At 41.0% G+C, this 15,578-nt stretch overlaps 1 protein-coding gene across 1 annotated transcript in view; it reads left to right on the top strand.

Moving 5' to 3' along the window:
* CEP120 (centrosomal protein 120) overlaps positions 1-9,352 on the top strand; it is a 153,125-nt gene extending 143,773 nt beyond the window's left edge. Inside the window, exons 19-20 of the mRNA XM_077291055.1 lie at positions 6,325-6,470; positions 8,754-9,352. Coding sequence (XP_077147170.1) covers positions 6,325-6,470; positions 8,754-8,988 — 381 coding nt within the window. The 3' untranslated portion in view covers positions 8,989-9,352. The remainder of the gene's footprint in view (positions 1-6,324; positions 6,471-8,753) is intronic.
* Positions 9,353-15,578: the final 6,226 nt, after the last annotated feature.

The following is a 15,578-nucleotide window of genomic DNA, read 5'->3' as shown; positions in this document are numbered from 1 at the left end:
TCTTCTGCCCATGACAGCACTAAAATATCCATAATGATGTTGTGACTGCTGAATCAATATATCCGTTACATGACTGCAGGATGTGACGTTGGCAGAGGCAGCATGTCCCCTTGTGATCCTAAAGCTGCAGGTTACTGATGGAGCGGGACAGAGGTATATTAGAAAAGTGTTTTAAACCCCTTCACCACCTTTGGGGTTTTTTGTTTTTGAGTTTCCGTTCTTTGCTCCCCTTCTTCTCAGAGCCATAACTTGTTTTTATTTTTCCATCAACATGGCCATGTTAGGGCTTGGTTTTTTTTTGCGAGACGAGTTGTACTTTTGAACAACACCATTGTTTTTGCCATATAGTGTACTGGAAAACGGGTAAAACATTTAAAGTGCGGTGAAATTGCAAAAAAAAAAGTACAATCCCACAATTGTTTTTTTTTTTTTTACCATGTTCACTAAATGCTGAAACTGACCTGCCGTTATGATTCTCCAGCTAATTACGAGTTTGTAGGTACCTAACATGTATAGGTTCTTTTTTATTTAAGCGGTGGAAAAAAAAATCAAGTTTCTCAAAAACGGGTTTCCAAGACCCGTAGCATTTTCATTTTTCATGATCTTGGGCTGGGTGAGGGCTTATTTTTTGCACGCTGAGCTGATGTTTTTATTGATACCGTTTTGGTGTAGATGCAGTCTTTTGATCGCTTGTTTTTGCAATGTTGCAGCGACCAAAAGAGCATACGGTAATTCTGGCGTCTTTTTATTTTTATAGTTACGCAGTTTACCGATCGGATTAATTCTTCTTGTATATTGATAGATTGGGCAATTTTGATCCCGGCGATACCAAATATGTGGGGGGTTTTTTATTATTGTTTTATGGTGAATGGGAGGTGATTTGAACTTTTACATTTTTTTAAATATTTTTAAAAGCATTTTTTTACTTTACGCTTGCTTCAGTAGTCATGGGAGACTAGAAGCTGCGATCATCCAATCGTTTGTGCAACACAGAGCAGGGTTTCAAGTACTCTGCTCTCACACTGAGCTGCTGGGCTGTCAGCACTCACTGTGTCCCTCTGTTCTCTGCTTTCCGGTCAGCAATCAGGAGTCAGTATCTGCTGCTACTTCTCTTCCAGGATCAAAAGTGGATCAAAGTCTGCTGGAAGTTTTAGTCTAGTGCAGTGCAGAAAAAGAAGTATTAATGTCTGCTGTTGTGAGTGTCTCTGTAATCCCAGCAGCAATCGTCTCTGTACACATAGGTCCCACTGCAGGTGCTCTGCATTCATGTATACTATGTGTCTGAAAATTGCAGTGAAATGAAGCCTTACGGGTTCTAAAAACAAATGCTGTGAATATTTAAGTATTTTAATAATTGAAAAGGAAGTCTAATAGCTCAAAATACCATTGATTAAAACCATGAGCACTCCTTTTATGCCAACCATACACTAGATAGTTGTCAGCCAAACTTTCATTCATCAACACTTGTCTCCATCAACTTCCCCCATACATATGAGCGTACATCTCTACATAGCTTCCATGTGTTTTCTGTGGGAAGAAACAAGCAAAAGAAAATCGGATGTTGAAATTTGAACTACCAGATTCTTCCCTTCCCCCTCCTCCAACATATATCGGTGGTGAGTATGGAGATCCTCGTACACATCAGATGTTTGTCCAGTCCCACCAGAAATGTCAAGGTTTCGCTGTCTTTCATCTTTCATGTATATGGGGACTGTTGCTCTAAAAGGTAGGGTCCCACAGTGCGTTGACCACACGGAACCCCCCAAAAATATACCCATCCACATACGGTTATAAATATGCCAAACACTCTTATTTGCCACCATACTTGGTGGTTTTTGGCCACACTATGGGACACGGTCCTTCTATTGACTTTTTTTTTTTTTTATATTTTTTCCTATTGACCGCTGGTTAGTTCTTCATTTGTTATACTGCTTTCTTTTCACTTTCTTGCATCTGTGATTCACCCTATGATTTGTCTTAGACCATAACAATCAGACTTTACATGTCTAACTGGTGAGTTCATGTATTAATGACTTGGTCACATTGCCAAAACATTGAGAATATTTAAAGCGATAATTAATTTTCAGATGCAGCAAGTAAAACATGGCTTATATGAGTGAAAGATTGATGTTCTAGTGTGGAGCCAGACATGGTTCAAGGAGTCACTAGGCAGGATCCCATAACACACAGCAAATGCAAACTATCGCTGCACCCCTGCTACTTTCCAGAATGTCTTCAATGTTCATACCAAATAGTTTGAGGCGGAGTTGGGGTATTAGAGAACAGACTGATTTTTGGAATTTAACCGTATACTGTAAATTATACATTCCCCAACTACCCATTATCTCTGTAATAATTGCTCCAGTTTTACGATGTTTGAAAATAGGGATATTCCCAAGACATGAAATATCGTTTTATAAGTTTATTACATGGTCAAGGACGTTTTTTAATTTTGCACTAAATAGATATCAAATTCTCTGGCAAAACACATCTACGTCACATTTCTCAACATTTTGCCATTACAGATATTGTGTTGACTCCATGCAGATAAAAAGTTTTGGAGATGTGAAAGTAGAAAAATTAATAAAAGTTAAAAAAGAAAATATGCAGCAGGTCTTATGTAGCAAGGCTTCGCAAGCTTTTATTTTGGAGCTTCAGCATTAGTGTTGCAAGATTAATGCCAAAATCATATATACTTTTTGTTTCTTGAATGCTGTATAGCAATAAATGAAGTGCAAAATGAGTGTCTTATAGATTTCTGCAACTCGAAAAAAAAAAGCACTGAGCAGTTTATAGTCACTTGTGGCAATGCTGCATCGGGAGACACCTCACAGTTTAAAAAGAACTGTGCTATAGCATTTAACCCCTTTCTCAGCTGCTAACCTGTGACATACTGCGGTCAGAGAATGACAGTGAGATTTAACACGCGATGATCAGATTGCTTGTATGTAGCAGAATTGCTGACTTGCTATGAGCGCCGCGCGCTTGCTGGAAGTGTATGTTAAATGCCGCTGTCAGAGTTTGACAGCGTCATTTAACGGGTTAACAGCCGCAGGTGGAACTGTTAGCAGCACATGTCAGCTGTTCAAAACAGCTGACGTGCTGGAAAAGATGTGGGCTCACCTCCAGAACCCACATCAAAGGAAGGGTGTCCGGAAAGGGGTTAAAACACCCAGTGAAGCTAGGCCCCCATGCTGTGGACAGGTGATTAAGAATGGTATACTTGCTGGGAATAGACATGAAGTCTGGGGCTTGTTTAATAAAAGGCAGAGAAATACCCTTTCACAAAAACCAGCTTGTTTGGAACAGACTTCTTCCAACATTTGGGTATCGGTGGAAAGTTATGAATATTGGTGTTTTTATAGATCCGATATTCATGGTATATACATTTTCAACTTCAGGACTAATAGGGGAAGAATATGCATGTTTTTTTCATAACTGTGAGACCTGCCAATCAGCCCCAAATTAATAGTGACCGATTAGCGGACAACAGCCATGCTATGTTTCCTTTCAATGAAAAGGTTAAATCACAATAAAAATCAAAAATATCATAAACGTTGTGGATTTCATAAAATTATGAAGGACCGAGAACATCCCACAAACAGTCTCCACGTGAGGTCATCAAGGGGAAGTGTGTGGGTGTAACTTAGGTGCTGATAAAAAGATAAGGCAAATCATGATCCGTGTTCAAATGCTAAGGAAGATACATCTAGTGAATGCTTGATCCACACTAACCAAACATTTTTGTGAGCCATCTCTGTGACCAGCGTTTAGTAAGTTTTGTTTGTAAATCCCTTTAATGTTATGTAATTGTATATACTGTATTGTTTTGTCCCCTTTGTAAAATATTTTGTAATTTTTTTTATAAACACTGCCTATCTTTCCGGATTAAATATGACATTTAATAGTTCTGTTTCTTTTTTTCTGAAAACCACACACTGAAGCCATACACTACCTGTTAGATGTCCAGTCCACCTGTGCAAATGATTGGAGGTAGCGTGTAGTTACTTTTTGTTATTTGGAGCGAACAGTGACCATACTGGGTCTATATACATATATTCCATGCGAATTGGAGGTGTATATACCATGCGCTCACTTTTAGTTCTCTAATAACCAGTCACTTAGTGGAAACAACCACAGCTTCCTACTTTAATCATTGGTCAATTGCGTAATTGTCCTGACGATAGGGGGCAGCAAAGGGCTGTTTGTGTCAAAAAGATAACAACCTGGTGGGTTCAGCATGACTTGCCTGGCTTTAATGTTTGACATTGGGGCGCACTTTTTTTTTTTTTCTCTTTTCTGGTAGTAGACACATTTTTCATATGGATACAGATAACCACCCAGTGTATACAAGTGTCAGTCAGATGTATCTGGATAGTTTACAAATTGGAAGAAAATGTTTGTCACAACCTCGTATATTACATTTTATTACAGGGAGGAAATGCTACATTTTGTCAAAGTATTTAAAGGGATCGTGTCGCCAGGTTTTTGCAGCTTCTTTTGAGAGCAGCATGATGTAGGATCAGATACTGATTCCAGCGATGTGTTACTTACTGGGCTGTTTACTTTAGTTTTCATAAAATCCCTGTTTTATCAGAAGAAGATGATCACTAGAGGACTAGTAAACATGCTGCCATGTAGTTCTCAATATTCATGAATTCTGGTTAAACCCGCCCCCACCACTGATTGGCAGATGTCTGCCCATGCATAGTGTACACAAGAAGTTACCAATCAGTGGGGTGGATGGGGTTAAATTTAGAGAACTGGTAGATTTTCAGCAGGTAAAATAGAATTTATCAAAATAGCAGCAATCAGCCCAATAAGTGATAGATCACAGGAATCAGGGTCTCTGCCCTTATATTCTTCTCCAGGGTAGCTAAAACCTGGTGACAGAGTTCCTTTAAGAAAGCAACAACAATCTCATGTAGAGATATGCCATTAAATAAACAACCATACCCAGTTATTTATTGAACCTTCTATTTTTCCTTTTTTTGTCATTGTTAGGCTGGTTTCATTTGCAGGTCGTGCGGCTGTATGCGGATGTAACAAAAATGCTACATGCTGCGTCCTACGCTGGTCGCGGCATCGTCAAAACGACGCATGCGTCATAATCCGCATACTGCGGCACGACCTGCGTACCTAATGTTAAAGATAGGTACGCAGGCAGCATGCGGGCCACATGTAGAAGTAGGCGGAGCTAGTGGCGGAGGTGCGGCCGAGGGCGGGGCTTCACGGAGGAAGTCCGCAGCCGTCCGCAGATCAGGTAAGCGCAACTGTGAAACCAGCCTTATTCGACTATATTACATATTTTTAACTCCTTAGTGACAGAGCCAAATTTTTTAAATCTGAACCAGTGTCACTTTATGTGGCAATAACTCTCGAACGCTTCAACAAATCCCAGTGATTTTGAGAATGGTTTTTCGTGACACATTGTACTTTATGATAATGGTAAATTTAGGTCAATATGTCTTGTGTTTATTTATAAAAAATATCAAAAATTTTAGAAAAATGTTAAAAAACTAGCAATTTTCAAACTTTGAATGATTATCCCTTTAATCCAGATAGTCATACCACAGAAAAACATTAATAAATAACATTTCCCTCGTCTGCTTTACATCAGCACCATTTGTAAAATGTTATTTTATTATTTTTAGCATTTTAGGAGGTTTAAAAATGTAGCAGCAATTTTTCATTTTTTCAAGGAAATTTACAAAAATTAATTTTTCTAGTGACCTATCCAGGTTTGAAGTGCCTTTAGGGGTCCCATATATTGGGAAACCCCCAAAAGGTATACCATTTTAAAAACATTACCCCCTGACATATTGAAAACTTCAGTTAGGTAGTTTATTAACCCTTCAGGTGATTTTCAGGAATTAATGCACAATGACATGACAGAAATGAAAATGTGTATTTTTACCACCTAAATGCCGCTAACTTTGAACAGGTTACTACACTGCCGTCAGACTCTTAGGCCACAATTTGGTCATGAATTGCCAATCGCAAACATCAGGTCCACACAATCATGATCTGGGGGCAACAATTGGGATAAAGAGGAAGCCCCCACACTCTGTTAACCATTTAAGTTATGTAGTCACTATTGACAGCAGCATCTAAGGGGTTAAACAGATTTGAACGGTGCAAACACTGATCGTGGCTGATGCAGCAAGTTGTCAGCTATAGTGTACAGCCGACAGCTGCTGGATTGTCACCTGTATGGGGGGGGATATTCTCTTATATCTCAGATCAGTTAACAGATGTATTGGCTGTCATTAAGGGGTTAATGCACATTTTAATATACATATTGTTTATATTATTTTTATAAAGCGAGAACAAGAGAATGCTATGGCAAGACTTAAAAAGCAACAAGAAGAACTTGAACAAATGAGATTGCGCTATCTGGCAGCAGAAGAGAAAGATATGGTGAAGAACGAACGTCTAGAGTTGGAGGAAATCCGAAATGAACTAAATAGGTACTAAAATGAACTCCAGTATTGTGTGTATGTGTGCGTGCATGCGTGCGTACTGCTTCTCAACTCTGGCATTGTGCATGGCTGAGGGGGTTCTTAACAGTGGGCTAATAGAGCCCCCTCCATCTGTCAAATACCTGAGATGGTCCCTATTCACTTCAGCAGCTGAGGAAATGGACGTAGCTTCAGCTACGCAGCGGCCAGCATAAATGAGTATATCCCCTTGAAAAGTAAGGTTTTAATCAATATCTCACTAAACACAAGAACAATTCCCACAATTTAGACAAGATTGAGTTTCACAGAGCATTTTTTAACCCATAACATGAACATAAGATTAATAATATAACATATTAAAAAAAACTTCAGTTTTTCTCAAATTAGTTGATGCAAAATGAATACAACCCACATCAAAAACTACTACATCTAGTATTTTGGATGACCTTGATGATTTTTAAGGACAGCACCAAGTCTTCTAAGCATGGAATAAACAAGTTGGCGACATATTACAACATCTATCGCCAATGTTTTGGAATACACTACCCAGGACAATTCAATTCCCAATACCCAGTTTTAAGCGTGGCCTAAAAACGCATTTCTTCAGACTGGCCTATTGCCCCACCTCACTTATCTAACTATCCCCGTTTTGCTTATACAAAATTTTATTCCAAATCAGGACCCCCATAGCATCCGTCCACACCCTCCATGCACTTAATAGCCCTCGGTGCTTGTACTGTACACATACTGGATGGTGACCGGTTTATGCAGCATTATGTGCAGCCCCCATCTAGTATATTATGGCTGTATCGTACATATATCACTTAAGGTACCTTCACACTAAACAACTTTCCATCGAGAACGACAACGATCCGTGACGTTGCAGCGTCCTGGATAGCGATCTCGTTGAGTTTGACACGCAGCAGCGATCTGGATCCCGCTGTGATATCGCTGGTCGGAGCTAGAAGTCTGGAACTTTATTTGGTCGTCAGATCGGCATGTATCGTCATGTTTGACAGGAAAAGCAACGATACCAGCAATGTTTTTACATGGAGCGTGAACGATAAGTGAGTCGCCGTTACGTCACTGGATCGTTCCTGCATCGTTCTGGAGTTGCTGTGTTTGACGTCTCTACAGCGACCTAACAGCGACGCTCCAGCGATCTAGTTTAGGTCGGATCGTTGTCTATATCGCTGGAGCGTCGCTTAGTGTAACGGTACCTTTACAGTAAACAAACTAACAATGACAGACTAGTACAGAGGGAAGAGGACCCTGCCCTTGCGGGCTTACATTCTACAGGATTATGGGGAAGGAGACAGTAGGTTGAGGGTTGCAGTAGCTCCGATGGTGTTGAGGTGGCTGTGTGATCATTACAGGCTGTAAGCTTCTTTGAAGAGGAGGGTTTTCAGGTTTCTTTTGAAGGATCCAAATGTGGTGGATAACCGGACGTGTTGGGGAACTGAATTCCAGAGGATGGGGGATATTCGGGAGAAGTCTTGGAGGCGATTGGGTGAGGAGCGAATAAGTGTGGAGGAGAGAAGGAGGTCTTGGGAGGACCGGAGATTACGTGAGGGAAGATATTGAGAGATTAGTGTAGAAATATGCGGAGGAGAAAGGTTATGGATGGCTTTGTAGGTCAGTGTTAGTAGTTTAAACTGGATACGCTGAGAAATTGGGAGCCAGTGAAGGGATTTGCAAAGCGTTGGCAAACTCCGCTGACAGGCAGGCTCAGGGGATTTATTATAGTGTGAACATAGTGGGCATGGTATATATGTACTGTGATTGTCTGTCTTTGGTCTTTTAATTGGAAATATTAAAAGTTAAATTTTATCCTATATATCAATTTAATTTTGTTTTTTTCTCTAGTTAGTCTCTGCTTTCTCATCATGCTCTCTGTTGGGGCAGCAAAAACCTGGTGACAGATTCTCTTTAAAGTCACCTGACTTTTTACCAAATTTGAGCTAGATCTTGTGTGTGTAAAAGACTGTGATTGCTAAGTGTGCCATGAGTTCCTCTGGTAGCAGAGTGTGATGTGAGCTTGATGCTCAGTGCTATGGATCTGATTATGCAAAGAGCCTCTTCCGAGAATAGGACTTGGCCTATAGCGCCACCTATTGGATGTAGCAATCCTAAAACTCAATATAGACCCTTTACTTTAACACTTTTCATAATTAAATGCTGAAATACATTAATAAATTTGTGCATTTCTTTGTCTTTACTGCTCTGATAGGTAATTTGTAATATGAATTTCTCTTATTTCACTAAGCCAGAAACATTTTCTGTTTCCATTAGACTCCGGCTTCAAGAAGACCAAAAACAACAGCCTGAAACTTCTAAAAGCCAGGAACGAAGAGTGACAACCTCAGGGTCCAAGCCACAAGATGAAGGTTTGGATGACTTTCTGTCTCGCCTAATTGAAGAGAGAGACACCTTGTTAAGAACCGGCGTTTATACTCATGAAGATCGGATCATTAGTGAGCTGGATCGCCAAATTCGAGAGGCAATGGCAAAAAGGAGTATAAGATGACGCTTTAGCCATGTTTGGCCACGATCGACCCACTGTGCTCTAATGAATGATGATTACTATCCATGGTTCAATTTCACCCGCATGTTAAAAAGATATAAAGGGTTAAGGCTCTAAATTGTTTTTAAGCATTTTTTTTACATTTCTTGAACAGATCAATTAATATTTTTGTAATATTGTAATTTAAGAGTGTACTAAAAACCCATTCATTTTAATTTATGACCCTTTTTTGTGCAATGTTTTTGTTCTGTGTTTTTTTTTCTTCTGAATGTGCAAGTGCAGTGATTTTGAAAATGGTGAATTCTGGCTGGGTTTGGAAATGTGTAAAAGTATCCACAGTTTTCTAATAAAATTGTTCATATTTAAACCACCTTTGACGTGTTCTCTTAGAAAACTTGATAGCAAATAATTAGAGACCGTCCTATATTGTATCATTTTCAGTCAAAAAGTATTTGACGCATTTGTTCTTTTACACAAAAGCATCATCTTGCCGCCATCACCCACCCTCCAGCATTCTGGAATGCTGTAGATAAGCCCCCGATGTATCCTGAAAGATGAGAAAAAGAGGTTAGATTATACTCACCTGGGGGGCGGTCCAGGGCCTCCCATCTTCTTACGATGACGTCCTCTTCTTGTCTTCACGCTGCGGGTCCGGTGCAGACGTACTTTGTCTGCCCTGTTGAGGGCAGAGCAAAATACTGCAGTCTGCAGGTGCCGGGGCTCTCTCACCTTTCCCGGCGCCTGCGCACTGCAGTACTTTGCTCTGCCCTCAACAGGGCCGACAAAGTACACCTGCGCCAGAGCCGCAGCGTGAAGACAAGAAGAGGACGTCATCCTATGAAGAAAGGAGGCCTCGGACCGCCCCCCCCAGGTGAGTATAATCTAACCTCTTTTTCTCATCTTTCAGTATACATCGGGGGCTTATCTAACGCATTCCAGAATGCTGTAGATAAGCCCCTGATGCTGGTGGGCTTAGCTCATCTTCAATTTTGGGGGTGACAGGTTCCCTTTAAGTGACTGAATAGATTGAAGCTGGCGGCGAAATGCGCGTCGGGGTAAGGGGATGCCAGAGCAGACTTCCAGTGGCAGGCTTTTACCACAATGGTAATAAATATCTTATGCAATCTATCTCTGACAAGCCCGGAATCCAGCTGATAATATTCCATTTGTGTAAACACCTCTGATGCATCCTTTGCTTGTCTATCATATTAGGAGGGACATTGTATATTTTTTTACATCCTCCTGCCTTACTGTTATTAAATATGCCTGCATGTCTGCCATCATAATATAGGTCTCTTCAGTGGATTTATACATATACATGGTGATTGATTACTTGGTCAGGGGGAGTCATTGTACTTGTATTAACCCCCTCTCTTCACTTAGAACATCCAATCCTCTTTTGCATGGCATCCCCCTTTTTCAGCATTTCTGTCTCTGCTTTTTTACATAGTGGTTTTAAAATAATTTAAATAAAATTATATTTTACTGCATTTTTTGGTTCTCTTGTTCTCCCATTCTACCTTGTGTGTGGGAGTTTTGTTTCATTTTGAATGAAGTGCCTTCTCTTGCTTAGGACATTTTTTTTAATGTTCTTATTACACTAGACAACATATTATGGACCGCAAGTTAGACAGAATGTAGGCACCTAGTGGCTTACTCTAGGTGATTTTTCACTGGTAAGACAACATAATATTTAACTCCTTCACTCCCCAAGCCTGTACATGACAAGAACAAATGTTACAAGCTTTGACCAGTGTCACTTTGTGGTAATAACTCTGGAACTCTTCAATGGATCCCACTAATTTGGAGGTTGTTTCTTCATGACATATTGTACTTCATGAAAGTGTTAAAATTTGTCGATATGACTTGCTTTTATATTTGGGTAAAAAATTGACATTTTGTGAGAATTTTTTGAAAATTTTGCAATTTCCAAACTTATAATTTTTATGTTCTTAAATCAGATAGTTATGTCACACAAAATAGTTAATAAATAACATTTCCTACATGTCTACTTTACTTACATCAGCACAATATTTGAAGCAGAATTTTTCTTTAACAAGTTATAAGGGTTAAAAGTTGATCAGCGATTTTATTTTTCCAACAAAATTTGCAAAACCATTTTTTTTTTTTTTTTTTTTTTTTTTAGGAACCACATTACATTTGAAGTGACTGAGGGGTCTATATGACAGAAAATACCCAAAGGTCACACGATTCTAAAAACTGCACCCCTCAAGGTGCTCAAAACAACATTCAAAAAGTTTATTAACCCCTTCACAGGAAGTTTTTGTAATGTGGAAGAAAAAAAACGTAACTTTTTTTTTTCACAAAAATTTTACTTTAGACCCAAATTTTTTCTATTTTTGCCAGGGTAACAGAAAAAATGGACCCAAAAATTTGTTGAGTAATTTCTACTAAGCATGCTGATACCCCATATGTTGGGGGAACCACTATTTGGGCGCACGTCAAGGCTCGGAAGGAAAGGAGCGCCATTTGACGTTTTTAATGTAAAATTTGCTAGAATAATTAGCGGATACCATGTCGCATTTGGAGAGCCTCTGATGTACTTAAACTATGGAAAAACCCCACAAGTGACACGATTTTGGAAACTAGACCCCACAGGGAACTTATCTAGTTGTATGGGTGAGCACCTTGAACCCCCATGTGCTTCACAGAAGTTCATAACGTTGAGCCGTGAAAATAAAAAAAATCAAATTTTTCCCACAAAAAAATATTCTTTTAGTTCCAAATTTTTATTTTTATAAGGTAACAGGAGAAAATGGATAACAAATTTTTTTGTGAAATTTCTCAGGAGTACACCGATACTTTTTAAGCACAGTGCAAAGCTTAGAAGGTGAGAAGTGCCATTTTGGAGTTCAGATTTTGCTGGACTGGTCTGAGGGTGCCATGGCACACTGGCATATAGCCCCTAAGGTGCCAGAACAGCAGAATCCCCCACAAGAGGCCCCATTTTACAAACTACACCTCTCAATTAATTAATCTAGGGGTGCAGTGATCATATTGACACCACAGGTGGATCACCGAATTTTGTATCATTGGGCTTTAGTAAAAATGTAATTATTTTTTTCTTTACCCAAATTTTGTTTTAGCCCCCAGATTTTACATTTTCACACTGAGAAATGGGTAAAAAAGGCACCAGAATTGTCCCACAATTTCTGCTGAATGTAGAAATACCACATATGTGGCTGTACAGTACTGGGTAGCCACATGGCGAGACTCGGGAAGGACAGAGTGCCAATTGCCTCCTGGAGCACAGGTTTTCCTAGAATAGAAACTCCATATACAGAGCCCCTAAGTGCTAGAAGAGCAAAATTCCCCCTCAAGTGATCTCATTTTGGAAATTATGCCTCTTTGGGAATTTATATACAGGTGTAGTGACTATTTACTCCATGGATGTTTTCCAGAAATAAGCAGCAGTTGATGTTGCTGAGTGAAAATTGCAAACTGCCATTGTAATGACCAGTATGTGATAGTGCCCAGTTTCTGCCTCTAGAAACATGCACCCGTAAATTAGACGGGCTCTCATCCCTACAGAAATCCCAAACGTGGACGCTAAATGTGGTTTGGCACACTGGGGCTCAGAAAGGGGGGTCATTTTGATTTGGGAGCACAGAATCTGCCGAAGTTCTTTTGGGAGGCAAGGGCCATTTCGCTTTTCCAGAGTCTTTGTACTATCAGTAACATGGAATCCCCCTATATTTCCGTTAATAGATGACCGTCGGGAATGGGCACTTGCTTTTTTGTGGATTGAGTTGAAGCTTTTATTGGGAACATTTTACATAGTATTTGGGATCACATTTATCCAGCGCTCTACGCTGAGCACTTATATTGGGGTTTTTCTCTCACCCACGACAGCATCAACGGGAGAGTGGGTCCGCAATTCAAGGACGGGAAACCTTCAAGATAAAAAGGGCGGCGCCTCTCTCCGCATTAGTGATTTCCTTTCCTAGATGGGGGAACCTTTTTGCACGGCGGCAGAAGACAAGTTCACAGACATGGACCGGTCAGTAAGGGCAGGGCTCTATCTCTGCTGCGGCCGGCGCCTTGAGAGCTGGAAGCATTGGCAGCCAGGTATCCCAGCACAGTCACAGGGTGTGGACCAGAAGTCACGCCCTGATGACGTGGTCGGGACCTTTCACCCAGGTTAATACTTCCAGAACGGGTACTGGAAGCTCCAGGAGCACGCCAGCTGGCAGATGCCTTAAAATTACCATACTTAATAGTTAATCACCGGCCATGCAGAGACGTGTGCTTTTTCACCATAGAGACACAACAGCCCCCTCCACAGCAGCAGCAGCATACAATGCTGGTGCACTTGGAGCTAAAGCAGCCACAGTGTCTCCAGCGTCCAAAGCGCTCTCAGGAGAAATAGTGGCCACACCAGGATAAAAGTGCTGGACGCTCGAGCGGAGTACGTAGGACCAGGACCTGGGATTCCAGGTCAAGTCTGCACAGCTCCAGCAGAATAGGAGAGATTTCGGATGATATTCTGCCTCCCGTTCCGTTACCCCTTTATATTCTGAGTGCTTAGTGATCTATGAGAAAGTCAGCATATTAAGTTTCTCTCACTATTTTCTCTTTCCTCTTACCTATGTGGCTAGGGGGCTCCAAGGAAGTGTTTAGGAAAGACTAATCATAGGGCTTGAGCTCTGTGTGGTCAGGTGTCATCCTGTGTATCGCGCCTAAAAAATTGCCAGTCTTGTATTGACGAGACAATAACGGAAGAGACCCTGAATTTTTCCTCCAGTTTAAAATCCTTCATTAAGACAGAGGTGGAGAATTCGTTAAGATCCCTAGTCCACTCGGGAAATACCTCACAGACGCAAGACCAAGAGATATCCCACATTATCAGCTACACAGTCAGATGAGGGGGGTTCTGGATTATTCTTCAGGTTCATCCTCATCCAGAAGGGACTCAGATGTGGGTTATTGTTTCCTCCTGGAAGAGGTAGACAATCTAGTAAAAGCTGTATGTTCACAATGGGTTTAGTCGACCAGAAATCAAGCAAATCAGTTTAGGATATAATGTTTGGGACTCTGGATCAAAGAAAGCTTAAAACCTTCCCTAATAATGAGAAAGTACAAGGACTCATAAATAAAGAATGGGAAAGACCAGCGAAAAGGCCCCCCTACCATCTTCCTTCAAAAGTAAATACCCCTTTGAAGAGGCGACAACAAAGTCCTGGAATAAAGCACTGAAACTAGATGTTGCAATTTCCAATGCCCCAAGGAAATCATCTCTTCCCTTTAAGCATGCAGGTTTATTAAAAGACCGCCTAGACCGAATAATGTATACCTTTCTCAAGGGTACCTGGGAGTAGAGTTGAGCGAATTTGCTCGGGTCCCTGCTTATTAGGCAAGCTATAGCACTTACCAAATAAGCTGCAGAGGGAACCCGGCTTCCTGGATCGCATCAGCTGTTCAGCTCCGCAGCTGCATGTGTCGCGGCTGTGTGACAGTCATGACACATGCATGGAGAGCCTGTTTGTTGTGACTGACACACAGCCCCGACACATGCAGCTGCGAAGCCGAACAGCTGATCAGCGGATGCGATCCAGGAAGCCGGGTTCGCTCTGCAGCTTGTTCCTTAAGAACTATAGCTTACCGAATAAGTAGGGACCCGAGCAAATTCGCTCAACTCTACCTGGGAGTCGGCGGCTGGTGCTCTGAAACCAGCCATAATGGCAACTTGTACATCCAGATCACTTATGGTCTGGCTGAGTAAATTAGAAGATCAGCTGAGGGATTGCTCATCCCGAGATTCCAACTTGGCCACATTCCCAGTAATTAAAGGGTCAACGGCCTTCCTGTCAGAAACCTGGACAGATTTAGCTAGATTGGCAGCGCTATCTAATGACTGGAATTGAGATGGGACGCCATGTTGCGTTTGGAGAGCCCCTGATGTGCCTAAACATTGAAACTCCCTACAAGTGACACCATTTTGGAAAGTAGACCCCCTAAGGAACTTATCTAGATGTGTGGTGAGCACTTTGACCCACCAAGTGCTTCACAGAAGTTTATACTGCAGAGCCGTAAAAATAAAAAATCATATTTTTTCACAAAAATGATCTTTTTGCCCCCAATTTTTTATTTTCCCAAGGGTAAGAGAAGAAATTGGACCCCAAAAAATGTTGTGCAATTTGTCCTGAGTACGATGATACCCCATATGTGGGTGTAAACCATTGTTTGGGCGCATGGCAGAGCTTGGAAGGGAAGGAGCGCCATTTGACTTTTCAATGCAAAATTGACTGGAATTGAGATGGGACGCCATGTTGCGTTTCGAGAGCCCCTGATGTGCCTAAACATTGAAACTCCCTACAAGTGACACCATTTTGGAAAGTAGACCCCCTAAGGAACTTATCTAGATGTGTTTTGAGAGCTTTGAACCCCCAAGTGTTTCACTACAGATTATAACGCAGAGCCGTGAAAATATATATATTTTTTTTTCTCAAAAATGATTTTTTTAGCCCCCAGCTTTGTATTTTTACAAGGGTAACAGAATAAATTGGACCCCAAAATTTGTTTTCCAATTTGTCCTGAGTACGCTGATACCCCATATGTGGGGGGGAACCACT

Source organism: Ranitomeya variabilis, chromosome 1, assembly GCF_051348905.1.
Source record: "Ranitomeya variabilis isolate aRanVar5 chromosome 1, aRanVar5.hap1, whole genome shotgun sequence".
NCBI lineage: Eukaryota > Metazoa > Chordata > Amphibia > Anura > Dendrobatidae > Ranitomeya > Ranitomeya variabilis.
Note: the sequence above shows the minus strand (reverse complement) of the source record. Positions and strands in the feature narration are given on the sequence as shown.